Source organism: Rousettus aegyptiacus, unplaced genomic scaffold (genome assembly GCF_014176215.1).
Source record: "Rousettus aegyptiacus isolate mRouAeg1 unplaced genomic scaffold, mRouAeg1.p scaffold_m13_p_11, whole genome shotgun sequence".
Classification (NCBI taxonomy): domain Eukaryota; kingdom Metazoa; phylum Chordata; class Mammalia; order Chiroptera; family Pteropodidae; genus Rousettus; species Rousettus aegyptiacus.
Genome location: NW_023416286.1, coordinates 5344726 through 5361123, shown reverse-complemented (window position 1 = coordinate 5361123; position 16398 = coordinate 5344726). Strand labels below are relative to the sequence as shown.

At 54.5% G+C, this 16398-nt stretch overlaps 1 protein-coding gene across 4 annotated transcripts in view; it reads left to right on the top strand.

Annotated features, from left to right (window-relative positions):
• ATP8A2 (ATPase phospholipid transporting 8A2) overlaps window positions 1–16398 on the top strand; it is a 476394-nt gene that overhangs the window by 427658 nt on the left and 32338 nt on the right. For all 4 annotated transcript variants that reach the window (XM_036228443.1, XM_036228444.1, XM_036228445.1 and 1 more), the window contains exon 34: window positions 14933–15021. In XM_036228443.1, coding sequence (XP_036084336.1) covers window positions 14933–15021 — 89 coding nt within the window. The remainder of the gene's footprint in view (window positions 1–14932; window positions 15022–16398) is intronic.

The window sequence follows — 16398 nt, the reverse complement described above, 5'->3', positions numbered from 1 at the left end:
GGCAAAGTATTTGAGTACGGGTTCTAAGAGGAATAAAATTCAGGAAACATATTTTTCAGATTTTTCTCCTCTATTATATAGCCTGTTTAGGGTTTCAGTAGAAAGAATCACCGGCAAAGATGTAAACTCAGTTCTCACTGTCTTAGAGTTCATTTGAATTTTTGTTTCTGTTTTTTTCCACGAGTGTAGTATATATGTTGCTTTTTCTGAGGATACAAACATGCAAATGTTTCTGCTAGGGAGAAAGCAAGTAGTTAATCGGGTGAACAAAGCAACCGACAATGGCTTACTAATGTTTTTAAAGAAAAAAGAGATAAGGGAGACATAATATCATATATGATTGGCATTAAATACCATAATGAGTAAGCAAGCAAAATGTGAGGAAAGACCAAGTGGATCCTTGCAATAAATATTCTCCCATTCAAAATCTCAAACGCATTAGGAAAATTCATTCAATCAGCTAAGAGGTTTTTAAAAAAGAAAAAAAAATACAGCAACTCAAAGTAACCACGTCGGGTTTTTTTCCAATGGAAAAAAAAAAAAGGTGATTATTGTATTTTGCTTCTTGTCTGCAAACATCATCATTTCTCCAAAATTAATGGAACTATAAGGAGACAATTCTATGAGAGCGAAAGAAACCCCTCAGAGCCTTCCACAGTGTTATGGAAAACAAAGACACAGGAAGAGAAGCCCCGAATGATCGTATGATGGACACTTGATATCGCATGTTATATTATATTAATCCAGTTTCCACGTGGGAGAATGTCGCAGACGTAGGAGGCTTCCTGTGTAGAAGGATCGGTCGAAAGCATCCATGTTTGAATTTTTAAGAATTTTTTTAAACTAGGAAGTCATATTAAAAAGATAAAATATATGGGAAAGGGAAATGTGGTTGAAGTGTTTCTATTAGGGTAGGTTGAAAAAAAAAAACTGCATCTGTTTTATGTAAATTTCCAAGTGACTCGGTAAAGAAAGTCAAAAGTACATTAATTAAATTTGCAGAACCAAAAGAGGTGAGGACCCAGGAGGTTAGATGTAAAAAATACAGATGGACTGAGAGAGCGGAGAGGAAATGGACAGACTCTTACGACATGATCTCCAGCTTGGAAATATGCAAGCGAGCACGATGGGGAATACCGGCCCAAAGACAGATAGCTGGTCTGAAGGAAAAGTTAATAAAACGTTTGCGTCTGAAAAACCGCGCAGACCAAAGCCAGGAAATTACAGAGTTATGTATCCCGCAGTAACTGTAAATCAGCCCCATTGCACATGTGTAGTATTTCATTTTACTGGAGATGGTGTTAACTTTCACACCTAAACATGCATGCGCGCGCGTGTGTGTGCGCACGCGTGTGTGTGCATGTGTGTGTGTGTGTGTGTGTGTGTTTCGTCTGAGTTACGGCCGTGATGGGAACGAAGGTGCAAACAGGCCACGTAATGGATCGCCTGCGCTTTTCGCGCGTCGGGCCGGAGCTTGCGAGCCCACCTCACCGCGGAGAGAAGCGGAGGAGGAGGAGGAGGCGGGCCGGGCTTTGAAACCCCGTCGTTCACCGGGAGGGAGGGCCGGGAAGACATGCACGCCTCCCGGCCACGGCCACGGCCATGGGGAAGAGGTTGCGCGCGTCCTGGGTGCCTGGGGCAGGGAGTCCGCGTTGCGTTCCCGAGACGCCGCCTCGGGTTTAAAGAGTCCCCTCTCCGCTTGCCGCCCGTGAGCTGCTCCGTGTGTCCCACGGGCTCCTTTTACCGCTGTTCACTGCCCCGTTACCATCCACCCTTCCTCTCTGTATGCTGCTTCCTCTTCCTGGGCTCATCACAGGAGCGAAAATGCACTGTTTTCCTTTGAACGCATCCAGGCTGCTGACTGATCTGGTTGGCCGTTTGCGGGGGAGGGAACATTTTCGGTCCATCGATACGGTATGTGTGGCGATGGAATTGTTCTCACTTGAGTCGTAGAACCAGGATGGCGGAGTCCACATACTTCTTCCCAAAGCCTGATCCAGGCCGTCTCTCTTCTGGTTCCTGAGTCCGTGCACCGCATCGTCCACCTTGGCCGTAGCTGCACACTGATTCTTCGCTCCTGACTCCTGCTACGTCGCTGGGGATTTCTGTACCCGCGTGGCCAGTTCCTCTGTTTACTAAGTCTTCGCAATCCTTTGATCGCCTCAGTGCCCACGAGGTCCTCCTCCGTAGCCCCCTCCCCGCTCCTCGGCAAGGCGCCACACCCCTCCACGACCCAGTCACCGTCTCCTGCATGATCTCAGCATCCGAGTCCCCCGGGCTCACAGGAGCCCCTCTTTTCCTCCCCACTTCGAGGCCCTGCCCCTGGCCCCTCCCCCCCACACACGCACCCCCCGCTGAACCCGCCTGTGGCCTTCGCCATCATCATCGACATCGTAACCTTACAGTTGGTGTCCGGTAGACACTCTGTGCACGGGCTCTTACCAGTTCTCCCAGACTTTAGCTTTCTTCTTCTAGCTGGGCTTCCAAATCAAACACTTGAGTGGTTCGTTCATTCTCCCCCTTCATTCCCTTGTCCTGCTTGGCTCTGGTTTGTCTACCTTGTATCTATCTGCTTGCTTAGTTCTGTGCTCTTGGGCGACAGGCATTTTTAGAGAAAGTCAAACGACTTGAATCCTCATCGGCTTCATCTGTTCATGCCAGGAGTTGGGCACGACCCGGAAGGTCCGTTTATCCACTTCCTGTTCTCCAGGCAGCGCTGTTCACGTGGCCCCGGACTCCCGGGTTCCGAGCGCCTGACTTCGCCTTCCGCTTGTTCACAGAGACCGAGGTCACTTCCCACCAGCGTGGTCCACGTCCTCCCGGCCGCCCAGAAATCTCTCCGAATCGCCATCTGCTCATGGCACCTCCCTCCCATCTCCAGGCCAACGGCTGGCCCTTGGACGTCCAAGGCCTCTCATCCTCCGACGCGGCTCCTGACGGCACCCGCTGTCTCCCATCGGGGCCCACTCTTCACCAGGCCCCCTCTTGACGGGTCGCATTTCGGGATTCCTCGTCCATCCCCAGCGCCGTCTGGCCCCTGTGGCCCTCCCTCCCCCTCCCCGCACGCCCTCCCTGAGCCATCCTCGCCCGCACGGGGCCCCTCCACCCGGGTCTGTCTCCTCCCTGACGGAGACCAAATGGAGTCCTCTCCTTCCCGCCGCCTCCTACCACAGGCGTCACCCAGATGCCCATCCCGAGCCTTTCTCCTGGAGTCCTATCTTTCTTTGGTCACAGATTCGCCCATCACTGTGACACGAGCGACCCCCAGATACACGGGCCAGCCCACCTCTCCTGGGAGAGGGCTTGGGCTCTAGGGTCAGATGGCTGGGTCTGAACCCCGACCGTGCCACGTGCCAGCCGTGTGACCTTCGCCGGGTTACTTGACCTTTCTGGCCTGAGTGACCTCATCTGTAGGGCAGGAGCGACACTTGTGCCAGCCTCATGGGGGTGCTGGGAGGATGAAACGAGCTGACTCCTGGGGGGCGGGGGGAGCTGAGAACATCGCCTGGCACACAGCCGACGCAGAGTTGTCACAGCTGGCCTCGTCGGTCACCACATGGTCATCTCTATTGTGGCCTCGGGCTCTTTCCAAAACCAGAACTCCCTGAAAGTGAGTCGCTCGGCCTCAGAAATTGGGGTTCCAGCTCCCCCTTCACTGCCAGTTCCCGCTTTGGCTGGGCCCAGCGCTGCGCCCCCCCCCCCCCCGTCTGTGGCCCCTCCGACCGATCGAGGCTCTTCTTCGTCACCATGGTTTCGTTCTCGGTCTTCCAGAATCTTCCCCCACTCCCATAGCTCCCGTAAGCCGGTGGCTCGATGGATGTTCCCTGTCGCAAACGCTCTCTGTGGCTTTTCGTTGTCTCCTGAGTGACGTTTAAACCCCTCGTCCCAACCTCCTTTCCCCCCTTGGCAGGCTCACCCCTACGCACGCCCCAAACTCAAGCGCACGTCCCTCCGGCGGAATGTGCCCCCTCCTTGGGTCTTTGTCCCTGCGCTGCTTCTGGCCAGAGGGATGATCCAAGATGAAGCGAACCCTCCATGTCTCTTTCTTTATATCACAGTCAACATTTAAATTAGTAAAGCCCAAGCCACATGCTAAAAAAAAGACTTTGCCTTAAAACTATCTACTCCTACGGCGACCAAAAGCAGCCAGAGGCCAGGGACGGCCCCTCTCGTTTCCCCGGCCGTCCCAGCAGCACTGAACTGAACTGAACCGAACCTTCGTGGGCGCGCAGCCGCGGACCCGCCCTTTACTCCAGCACTTTGCGCTGGGTCTCGCCCAGCCGTGCCATACGCCCTGGCCTCAGGAGAGACGTTTTCAACGTCCTCGTGACCCATTTCCCACAGAGGGACAAAGGACGTGGAATTAAATACCCACCCCAGTCAAAGATCGATATGCCACTGGCTTATCGTAATATCTTTTTGAAAAGAAGTAAAATGTTACCCGTATGGTCCAGTCCACCTAGTCGCCTCCCCAATCTCATTCCCCTCGGGACAGAAATACTTTCATTACTCTGTGTTTACCATTTTCACGCACGTGTTATGTACTTATAAACCTATAGGAAATAGAAACAATGCACAGCATCGGTTTTTGCAGGGTTTTGAAACTTTATTTATGCAGATCGTATCATATGCACCTTTCCCCTCAACACTGGGTTGTTTGGGTTTTTTTTTTTTTCCAAACTGTTTTTGACATTTATTTGTAGTGATATAATTGTGGTCCATTTATTTTAATGCTCTTTTCAGTTATGTAAACATGCCACAATTTATTTATTCTCTTATTGATAAATATTTATGTTTCCAATTTTTTCCTCTGCAATTACCCAGAGTGCTACAGCACACATTCTCTTATGTGTTTGGACATAACGTGTTGATAGTCACGTGCGAGTCCCCTGAGAGTACAGAGCCAGGAATGGAATATACATCGGAAATCTCGCAATCTGTGGCTTCCGGTGCAGAAGTTTTCCATTTCAATGCAGTCAGACTCATCTCTTTTCCTTCAAGGTCTTTGCCGTTTTGCATATTTTCTAAAAGCGACTAAGGGCCCTAATGATATCCTCCAGCGTTTTCTTCTCACGTCTCCAAGTTTTGCATTTCACCGGGAGGTCTTCGATCCTCCTGGAAGTGGCATGTGCCTGCGGTGTGAAGTAGGGTGTGATTAGACGTTTTCCACCTAGATAAGGAGCACTAGGCACTGTCCCCTCTGGTCCCCTCCTGCTCCCATCCACATGTAGGATGCTTGACTGCTCGATCGAGTAGCGCCACGTGGGACTCTTCGCATTGAGGCCCTGAGTCTCTGGTGTCGGGTCTCGGGGGTGGGGTCTGAGCAGAGTGGGGCCTGGTGATCCCCTGTGAGCCACTGTTTAAAGAAACACGAGCATTCACCTGCAGGCTTTGAACCCGGAAAGCATCTAAAATGGTCCACGATCCCCGCCAGGGAGACTGGCTCTCTGGAGAGGCTTGGAGAAGTAAGACCTCCCCTTTGTGAAATCTCAGCAGGCCACACACTGGAAATCTCTCGAGAACAGGTGTGCGTCAAGTGGAGACCTCCTCTGCTCGCTCAAATTGCCTCCTTTTTTGTAAAAATGACTGTTTTCTAACCTGTCGATGCCCTGTCCAATGCTTCTAAGAGTCGCAGGGGTTTTGTGGGGCTTAGCAACAGTGAATGTAGTAGCGCCCAAGAATGGAGGTTCAGCCGGAGAGAGTAGAAGCCGAAACCGAGACCCGCCTCTCTCTTGTGCCCGAGGCCAGTGGTGCCGTCAACGAAGGCAGGAGAGGCCGGAGAAGGGGTGGGAAGGAGTGGGGGTCAGTCTTCGGTGACTAATGAGACCCGTGTGTTATCTGGGATCCCCTCGTCGGGAGCCTGGAGATACGGCAGGGTCCGCCCGCGTATCCCCGTGTGCCCCCAGCAGTGCGCGCACGGAGGCGAGCGGGTAGCTCGACGCCGGGCACCACCTGCCGCCAGGTGTGCGGGTGACACCTGCGGGCGACGAGGAGGGGGCGCTGTCTCATCTTCGTCCCTCTCGTAAGCGCCCTCCAGGTTACTTGACTCACGTCGAGTGCTCGGAACCGCCGGAGGAAGGAGGAGGGCGCGCGGGCCGTGGCCGTGAGGTTGTCGGTCTCGTGAAGGAAAGAAGCCAACCTGAAAGGCAGAGCGCATCCTTTCAAGGTCTTCATTCGGTGCTCGGGATGGAAATGTCGCCGTCTCCATTGGGTTGCCGTCAACTCTTCCTTAAATCGAGTCTCCTCTCCCCGACAGCCTTCTACTGTTAAAAAAAAAGAAAAAAGAAAAAAGAAAAAAGAAATCTGAACCGTGGTGCGGAGGGGCAGTAAAAAGTAACAGCAGGAGAGAGAGAGGGAGAGAGAGAGGGGGAGAGAGGGAGAGAGGCAGGAGGAATCCCCGCGGCCCTCGAGCTGCTGCTAAATTTCAGTTGCAGTTGTCAGAGGTAAAGAAAACATTGGGGCGGACAGCTCGCGGAGGGGTCCCCGGGCTGCGCCGCTCCGGGAAGGCGGCTGAGGGGTGGACGGCGGCCAGCTGGCCGAGGCTCCGGCGCCCGGGCACCCCGCGCCAGCCACTGAGCTCATTCGCTCCATCTGAGTCATTTTACAGTCAAAGCTGTTTCGAGATCAGCACAAGGCACCGTGCAGATGTTGGGGGGCGGGGGGGGGGGCGGGGGAGAGCAAGGTAGGAGGTGAGGAAGGAAGGAACGTGTGTGCTTACTTTCGAAGGCTGAGCCCGGGGGCTTCTCGGGGTCTTGGTGAGATGGACCCTGTCGGGAACGCGGCTCGGTGGGGGGCAGGAGGACTCCGTGGGCCGGGCGCGACAGCCTCTCCTTCTGCAAAGGAGGAAACGGAGGCGCCGAGAGGTTAATTATCCTCTCGAAGTGTCGCGGTCCAAGGCTCAGAGGCTCAGGCGGCATCCCGTGCCGCCCCATGCTTGGCCACCACACGCCACTGCTGAGAAAACCCACCCCGTCCTCCCCACAGCCGGGCCAACGAGGAGGGAGCCCAAGGCCGCCGCCCCGCGCCCCGAACTCCCTCCCTCAGGAAGTGTCCTCTGCGACTTAGTGAGGCGGGGGACCACAGCGGCCGCGTCCCCAAGGGGACACCCCTCTCCTCCTAGAGCCTCATTCTAGGATACGGCTTGGGGCGCACCCCGGGGAGCCCCAGGGGCGGACAGCAGGAAGAGCTTGACCCCCGGCGAGAGCCGAGCGCAGCCCGGATCCGGGCGGAATCGTGCCGTGGCTAACACCTGGGGAGCGAGGCCTTTCGGGGTGCACGCCAGCCTGCCGCCGGCTCCCGCCGCCTGTCCCACGCCTGCCGATGGGTCATCCGACGTGTAAATTACTTACGGGCCCAGATACGTATTCACGACCGTCAATTCCACTCTCCTCAGAGCGCCCGAAACAGTGGCGGGGGGAAGAGATGAACGTCCACCCAGGAGCCTGGGGTTCACCCTGCAGCCTCGGGTCTCAAAGGTGACGTTTACTTGAGGACTCTGGTTTTCAGAAAAAAAAGAAATCGTTCAAATGTATTGTGAAAATGTCCTTGGTTTTAGTATGAAAGGATCTATTTTTCAAACCTTTGGGTGAGACTGAAGATCCAGGGAATGTCTTACTACCACGTGGGTTTCTATAAATACCCCCACGCGGGCACCCCCATTTAGAATACACAAATCTTCCGGGTCACAGTGGCATTTTTAAAGGTCTTCGAAAGGCCCAAAGGAGCGATCGATAAGGACTTTTCGGTGGAGGACGATACCTCAGGTTTATAGGGTGTGTGTGTGTGTGTGCGCGCGCACGTGTGCACACGCATGTGCACACGCGTGTGTGTACCTTCCCTTAGGTAGGTCCCGTTGTCTGCGTCGTCATCGGCGTCGAGTGGAAATGCTGGGGGACGCCCTTCCCAGGGGACCGCCCTCAGCCCATGGCCGCCCTCGCCTCGTGCGCCTGGGAGTCCGGCTGCCGGGCTGGGAGACGCCTCCGTCGCCGTCAGAGACAACGATGTTATGTCTCCGGGTGGCGGTTCCCGCTGACCGGGAGGCTCCAGAAAGCAAGCGAAGGCCGAAGCCACCTCCAGGGCCTTCCGGCTCCGAACCCCTTTCGTTCTTGGCTCAGGGCAGGAGGGCAGCCATGGGCTGGTTACCGCACAGCGGGCCAGGCCAGTCCCGCGTGGTGGGGAGGCCTCACTCGCCCTCCGCCTGCCGACAGCGGCTCAGCCCCCGGCGCCAGCACAGTTTGGACCGAGGACTCCCCCTCTTCCTGCGGCCGTGACTCAGGCGGGCGCCGTGTTCAGCCTCCTGGCGTGCGGCTCCGTGGAGAAGATTTTTCATGAGCTATTAGCGCCTACTCTAATTTTTTTTTTTCCACTCGGGCACAAAGTTATTGGTGACCATCCTTCATCATCGGACGGGAGTGGCCAGGACTGGGCTCTAAGTGCCGCTCCGTGGAGATCGGAGGTGAGAGGCAGTGCCCGGCCCGGAGCGATGTTAGGACATTCACCTCGATCAGTTAAAAACAGCAGGCAGCCTGTCGGCGGGCGGTGAGCGCAGCGTAAAGAACGGACCTTCGCTTTCTGTCTGCTGCACGATTCACACTCGCTGCCCGGCACCGGTAAGCCGCTTGTGTGCAATGCCGCTGGGAATTCAGCAGCACGCAGCTCAATCCGGTGCCTGAGGACAGCGGCGGGTGAACCCCCTGACAGGGGAAGCAGAACGTGACCCAGCTTCCCCCCCAAAACCCCTCCAGGAGTCACTTCACGTCCCTAAATAAGATTCGTGTCGAACTAAGATCTGCGGCTACGTCAATAGCATTCAAAAAAATCAGTTGTAGGTAACGGATATGGCGCTTATGGAAACCCCGGGACGTATTATGTTTCTCCCATTTCACAGAGGAAGAAACTGAGGCACAGGGGCGAAGTCCGAGCTGGAGACGGAGCAGGGGTGGGGCCTGGGTGGGCTGTCCATGCTTGTCCTGGACTGAATGTTTGTGTCCCCTCCCCCCCCCGCCAAAAAAATAAATAAAAGGCATGTGTCGAAGCCCAAATCCCCACTGTGAGGGTGTCTGGAGGGGGCGGGGGGCCTTCGGGTGGTGGTTAGGGTTAGACGAGGTCAGGAGGGTGGCGTCCCCCGGCGGGGTTAGAGCCCTTACGAGAAGACACACCGGAGGGCTCCCTCGTTAGCGTCAGGGATTTCTTTCTGGAGCTTTGCACTGCGAGATGCCCCACCAGTCAGCAGATGAGCCCCCCACCCCCGTGGGTAGCTTCCACCTTAAAAAAAAAAGGGGGGGTGGGGGGACAATGATAATGTTTGTCTGAGCATTCCCCCCACACACACACACAGGCACAACGCCACGCCACAGCACAGCCACCAGAATGGCTGAAATCCAACGGACCGACGAGAGCAAGTGTCGCCGAGGACTTGGAGCAGCCGGAACGCCCCCTCGCGCGCTCGGCGCGTCCGGCCCCCCTTGGGAGAGCCCCAGCAGTTTCCCATGAAGCAGGCCACGTGCTCCCTGCATGACAGAGCGACCCCAGTCCCGGGTGTTTACCCAAAAGAAAGGCCGAGTCACGCGGGCAAAAAAAAAGGCTTGTGCGGGCGTGCGCGTAGCAGCCTTGTGCTTACAGCAGGCCAGAACCGGAAGTAACAAACACCCCCACCCCGACACACACACACACACACGCACACACACACACACACACACGGAGATGGGTAAACACATCGTGACGTGTCCATACCATGGAATACCGTTCAAGAAATGAGAACGAGCAGCAGCATGGGCGGCGCTCGAGGACTTCACATTGGGGAGAAGCAGCCAGGTTCAGAAAGAGCAGGTGCTCTGTCTTTCCGTTTTTTCTAGCGTCCTAACAGGTAACGCGTAGCTACAGTGACAGAAACCAGGACGGGGTCTGGCCGTTGGAGACGAAGGTTGACTGAAAAGGGCCCGAGGCGGGGGGGTCTCGGGGATGACAGAAATGTCCCCCATCCTGTTCGGGGGTGGTAGTTATACAGATGTAGACAGCTGTCAAATGCTTCCGACTAAATGCTTAAGATCTGTGCCTTTTAGTGTACATAAGCTAAATGACGTATAACGAAACCCATGTACCGTAGGCCAGTTGATATAAACAAGAGCTGTGTTTCTACGGCATCTCGTCTCGGTATAACAAAGTTACATTTTTCGAGTACCTGTCGTATTTAAATTTTAACACTCCCCATCCACCCCCCGCCCCCCAAAGCACCGCGTTATCCTCAGGGAGGGCGAATGTGCTTGTTAAGATCACAGCCTCATCATGGGGCTGTGTTAATGAACCATTACTAACTCTGGGGGGTTTCAAAATAGTAACATCCACTGACAAAGTTACCTTATGCTTTGGCGACAAAAGTATTAACACCAAAAGAGAGTGCATTGTAGCCTTCGTTTTTAATGACACTGCAATTGTAGGGATGCCATTTTTAGACGGTTGCTCAATTTCTCCCATGGTCAGGTGCAGGTGATAGGGAGGCAGATGTTTGCACTGGAGGCTGCGGGTTCGAATCCCACTTTGCCCAGGTGGATCCAGACATGCCACTGGATTGGCGTTTAGCTATCAGGATTGAGTGTGTCAGTTTCTTGGTTTTGTTTTGTTTTGTTTTTGTTTTGGGGTTGTCAGAAGTATGTCTGCTGCTTCCAGATCAGTTGGTAGTTTTTCCAGAAGTTCGTTTGCATTCGCACGGGGCTCCTGACCTGAGTGTTTCCGAGGATGTTGCGAAGTATTGAACTGCGATGTCTTCCCCCTTTTTAGTGAATCTAAATTTAAAATTGGCACCAGGCTTCTGTATGGGGGAAGAATGATTACAGGAAATGAAGACCTGGATTGGAGCCTGGAATTTGCTTCCTCCCTCCTGCGGCAAGTGAATGTTGAATGTGGTCTCACGAAGCACTTTCTCTGGCCACGGCGTTTTCTTCTCTGCCGAGAACGGGATCACAAGTCCAAGTATTCCTGTAAAGCTGTCTCTGCGGTTCGGGTTTTCTTTGGTTGTTGTTGTCACTGGGTCTGGTGGCGGGATTGGGGGATGTGTTTCTTCCCGTGTTAGTTTTTGTTTCTGTGACTTCACAAGCTCTCTGAATCTTCTCCTACTTTAAACTTTGATTTTGGCGCCTGGTGTTTATGGTGTTCGGTTAAGTCAGAATCGTACCTCCAGTGTTCCCGTCCCTCCCGGGCGAGGCAGGGGACGGAAGGGGGCGCCTCATTCCTCAAACTTAGGGGAGGGAGTAGGGCTTGGGGGCCAGCTGACCCTGGTTTGAATCTTGGCAGTTCAGACTCTCTGGCTGCAGGTCCTTGGGGGCGGCCGCAGACTTCATTTTTCCGCCGTAAAATGGGGACCGTGTGGGTTAAATGCCGTGCGTCATGGGAAGCCCTGGCACCTATAGATGCACCCAGAAATCTTAGGCCCCTTCCACTCAAACATGAGCTGTTACCTTATCCATCTCTCTGCCCAACGATCTTCGCCCCACACTGGAGACCGCGAGCAGACCTCGCCCAGCTCGGGTTACTCCAGCCTCCTTCGTATACCCCTTTCTCGTGCGTCGCCGTGGTGCCATGGGGGCGTGTGTGTGATCAGGGGCACGCGGAAGCAGATGGACGCAGGCGCCGGCCCCGATCACCAGCCGCGTGGGTGCCCTCCGCCCCCTTACCGCTCTTTGCCCTGCGGTGCCGAACACCGTCCCGGGCAGGCGAGCCCCCTCCCCCGTCTCAGCTCTCACCGGTTTGTGTTCTAATTTGCCAAGTGATGGCACCCACCTGAGCCTCCCTGCCCCCTAATTTACCACTGTGGGTTCCTATGCATTGGGCACCTAAGTGGTTAGCAGTCATCGCCAGCCAAAGACCTGCGAACTGGGGGGTGCCTTCTTCCCAGTGGGGCTGTTAGCACGTCGAAGGGGTGTCTCTAAAACCTCACTCCTCCACAGCCTATGTGAGGGGGAGGGGGAGAGTGAAGAAGGTCATTTGTCACCTAGCTCAGCTCGTTTTTCTGTTAGGTTAAGAGAACAAGAACAATCGAACTAAATTTAAATGACTAAAACTGTGGCTTTAGCGAAGATTTCAGGAATCTGGGCCTCAGTCGGATCCCTGTGAAAATGAGGGCGGTAGAAACTGTTCCAGAGACCGACCTTTCTCACATTCGTTATATACGTTATATGCGTGATATCTTCACAGCTCCAGGTTCCAAAAACCCAACGACAAAACAACACTTCCCAAGCGCCACATGAATGAATGACCTTTGTGAATTTGGGGACCGGGGGAGGGGGGTGACGGGGGGGGGGCAGTTCCTTTTTCCAACGGGGCGGCTCCAAGTTCACGTTCCATAATTATTTCCTTCTGCAAAGAGAAGTTCCGAGTTCCGCAATGTGTTTACAGTGCGGCATTACGGCTGCGAAACGGTATTCCTAAGCCGTCGCATTCTCTGATGAGTACGCCTGGCGGACGACTTGTGACGCAGGCCCGCAGCACAGCTCGGACTCGCCCGCCTTGCCGGGCCCCGCACCAACGCAGGCATCCGCAGCGAGAACAAAACCCCAGGGGTCCCCCCCGCTGGGCTCCTGGGGACCCGGTCACTCCCGGAGGCCAGGGGGCCGGCGGTGAGAGACGGGACCAGGACCGCAGAGGAGCTGGCTAACCCATCTCCTCGTAGTTCGCTTGGAGGGGGACGGGGCGAGTTTAAGTGTTCTTTCACGGAAGCAATATATGTTTTCTATAGGGAAAAAAAACAACAGCAACAGGAAGTAGAGAGAGCCAAATAAAAATTGGCAGCTGTGGTACCCAGACGCTCGTCCCCCCCGAACCCATCATCACGCACCTATGCAAAGGGGCCATCGGTGGGTTGTCTGAGCCCACGAAGGCCGGGGCCAGCCACCATTTCTGAAGTCCTGAGATGCCTTTCTTAGAAGACGCAGAGGGTGGCGCAGGTCGGTGTATGCCGACATGCGTACCGACACAAAGACGCGGGGACTTGCGGGTGGCCTGCGCGGGAAGGCAACGCGTTGAGTACAGTTCGGAGGCTTGGGCTAACCAGCTTCCTGTTCCACACACCCGAGGCCACGGCCCGGCCCCCGTAAAGCGTCATCTCAGAGCCCGGGTTCGTCATGAGCAGTAGAACATGATATCCCTCTCTGCCCACAGCTGTGGTTCTTCATCCCTTGAATTGCTGCACAGCAGTCCGTGGGATGGACCACAGTATTATTAGTAAGTGGTTTTCTTGGGCATTTACCTCTTACTTTTTCTTATAGTCCAGCACTATGCGAATATTCTTACAGCTGCCTCTTTATACATTTCCTGACTTATTTCCTCAGGATGAATTCCGAGAGCGAGGATGGATGGGACAAGGTGTGCTCACCTGTGTTTAAGGTTTCACACTGCTCCTGCAGAAAGGGGGCCACTCCTGTGTTTAGGAAGGAAAGCAGTCTGCCAGGGCCAGGGCTGGAGTGTAGCTTCACCCCAAACCTCCCCGCTTCTCAGTCTCATTGTCGTAACCCCCGAGGACCGCAGACGGGGCTACATGATGGGGTTCAGAGGCAAGACAGCCCTGGCTGGGCGTGCGCTTGGCCGTGGCCACAGGGGTTCGGGGCACGGACGGAGAAGCAGTGAGAGGGCCCCCCGCTCAGGTGCAGTCAGGTGAGGCGGCAAAGGCCTCGCCGTGTTTGGCCAGCTGACTGGAGGAGAAGGTCAAAAGCAAAGAGCCAGTCAAGGTTGGATGACAGGCTATGGCCGGGGCGAACCCCACTCTCTCTGTGCAGCGTGAAGAGGGCTACTCCAGGGCCCCCCCTCGTTTCTCGGCCCCACCAGGGCCCTGCGAAGGTCCGGGACATTCATCGTGCCTCAGCCCCTCCTCCCTCCGTCCCCAAGCCTCACTCCACTCGGTCAGGCGTCGTGGCCAAGCACATCGATGCTCATCCTTCTAGGCCGGCTCGCCAACCGTCGGCCAGCGCCACGCTCCCGGTCTTGCTCACCCAAAACCAAACTCTAGGGGCTCCGTACCCCCAACCCCATTTCTGCCCGGAGCAGTGTCTTCCTCTGCCTTTGGCCCTCACCTCACCGGCATCGGATCCGGCCCTGCAACTCTGTTCCGTCAAACCCTCTCTGCCTGTTCCCTCCCTAACAGGCTCTGAGCCGGCGGGCCGGGGGCAGCGTCACCAAGGACAGCTGCTCCCCGTCGTCCGTCCCGCCTCTGGGACCCCATCCCCACCTCTCTCTGTCTGGTCCAGTCCTGCGTGTCTGTCCAGCCACATCCCCCATTCTGTCCGCTTTAACGAGTCTTCCCAGCCTTCTGGCGTTCACCTGTAAACTAGGATGGTGACAAGAGTCTTCCACTGCACTATGTAAATTACACCACGTGTGGGTGTGTGTGCGTGTGTGTGTGTGTGTGTGTGTGTGTGTGTGTTCCACACAACTTTAAGCTCCTCAGAGGCAAAACCACAACCTGTTCGCCCTCCTCTCCTGGCTGTCGGGAGCCACAGTGCTTTGCTCCAAGACTCCGGCTCTGCTGCGCGAACGAGCAGCCAAGGACCGTGCCCGACGGAGAGCGAGGCGGGCGACAGCAGCCTCGTGGCTCAGAGTTCATTCTGGCGGAATCTGGTGGCCCCGACGTTTGTCCAGCACTTCTCCGCAGGAGGGACGTAGGACAGCATTCTGATCTCACAGGGGCCTCCAGCACTTCATGGGAAGCGGGCGGTGGCAACCCTCGTCACAATGAAAGAACTGGACGAGGGACACTAGAGATCCTGGAGGGGCGCTCAGCCCCTCGGGCCCCTTGGCCCTCTCCCTGGGTGCACGTTGGGGCCTCCGCTGAGCTTAACCCTCCCCGCGGCTTCGGCGTCATGAGACGTTTCACCGGGGTTAAATGACGTCTCGCCGTTTGGGGAAGAAAAAGTGTTAACGCCCACGCCGCTTCTGTGTCTTGCAGGCAGAGATGGTGCTGAGCTCCGCACACTTCTGGCTGGGGTTGTTCCTGGTGCCGACCGCGTGTCTGATCAGGGACGTGGCCTGGAGAGCGTAAGTGACGGGCGAAGCCGCAGCCCCAAGTCTTGCTCGTCTGCCCCCCGCGGTTGTCTCTCCCGAGCCATGAAAGGCTGTGGGACTTGAGAAAAAGTCAGGTCTCCTGCCACCCGCCAGCACAGGGCGAAAAGGACATCGTCGATTTTCGTTTGTTTGTTTGTTTGTTTGTTTGTTTTCTCTTAACGTGTGCTTCACACTGACGTGAGCATACAGACCGTGAGGAGTCCCAGCGAGACCGTGTGAGGGTCCATGGCGATGCCGCTTGTGCAGGATGACAGGGGACCATTTCCAAGCACAGACCCATTCCGTCGGGTTTAGGAAATATGACCCGAGATTTCACTTTTTCTAATCTCTAAGAAGCAATGCTGTGAACACAGATGTAGCGTGGCTTCGAGAACCATGCTTAAAGGGAAATGGTATCTTTGTAAGTCATTACAAATGACAAAATAATTTGGCATGAAGTATTCCTCATCTTCCCCAATAATTCGCCATAGGAATCCTTCCAATAGAATTCTGCCAGAGTGTTAATTTGGTAAGGAAATTAATCACAAAGATGAAATTATAATGTAGGAAATAATCCATGCTCACATACATTTTAAAATACATCAGTTCCAAAATAGTTTGAGTGCAACGTAAAAGCAGCAACTAAGTTCCGAGATGACGTAAATTTTCCTTTCATCTATGAGCAGGAGGTAGATTGCTGCTACAAATGAGGTAACGCCGATTCCTGTTTTGAGTAGGCCTGGCCCCGCCTACAAATGGTTGCCAACGTCCCCGAAAATTGAGACTCTCGGATTGGCTTTATTTTGGGCAAAGCATAATTATTTGGAGGCCCTGAAGTAGAAGCATTGAGACTTTAATCCAAACCTTCCAGAAAAAGACATTCGATTTTAATTTCCTCTCTCCCTTCCTCCCACATTCAATGAGAACTGTTCTTGCTTGACAGTTAAGGATGTCTCTTGAAAGACTGTTCCTTTGGCATTTTCTTCACAACCGGTGATACCTCATATTGGGAGGGAAGGGGGGGATTTTATAGCACATATTTTGGGTAGTTTTTTCCTTCCGTTCACTAAGTTTTACAACCGTTAGTAAAGATCAAATAATTCTAATTTCTTAAATGCTCTGATTGACCAGTATTCCCATTGTATCTGCTAAAATGTAGATAGCGGCATCAGAATGCATGGAAATGAGTCACGGCCAGGGAAGGTGGTTTCTCAATCCAGTACGTGCACTAAAAGCACATGCTAGTCTGTTACAGCGCGTAGCTCAATTGTGGCACAATATATTACCTTGCCAATTGTCCGCAGTTCTGCAAGATAATCAAGTTAGTTTTAGGTCTTGGCTGCTTCAGGTGACTTGCTCGTTTTAGTGATT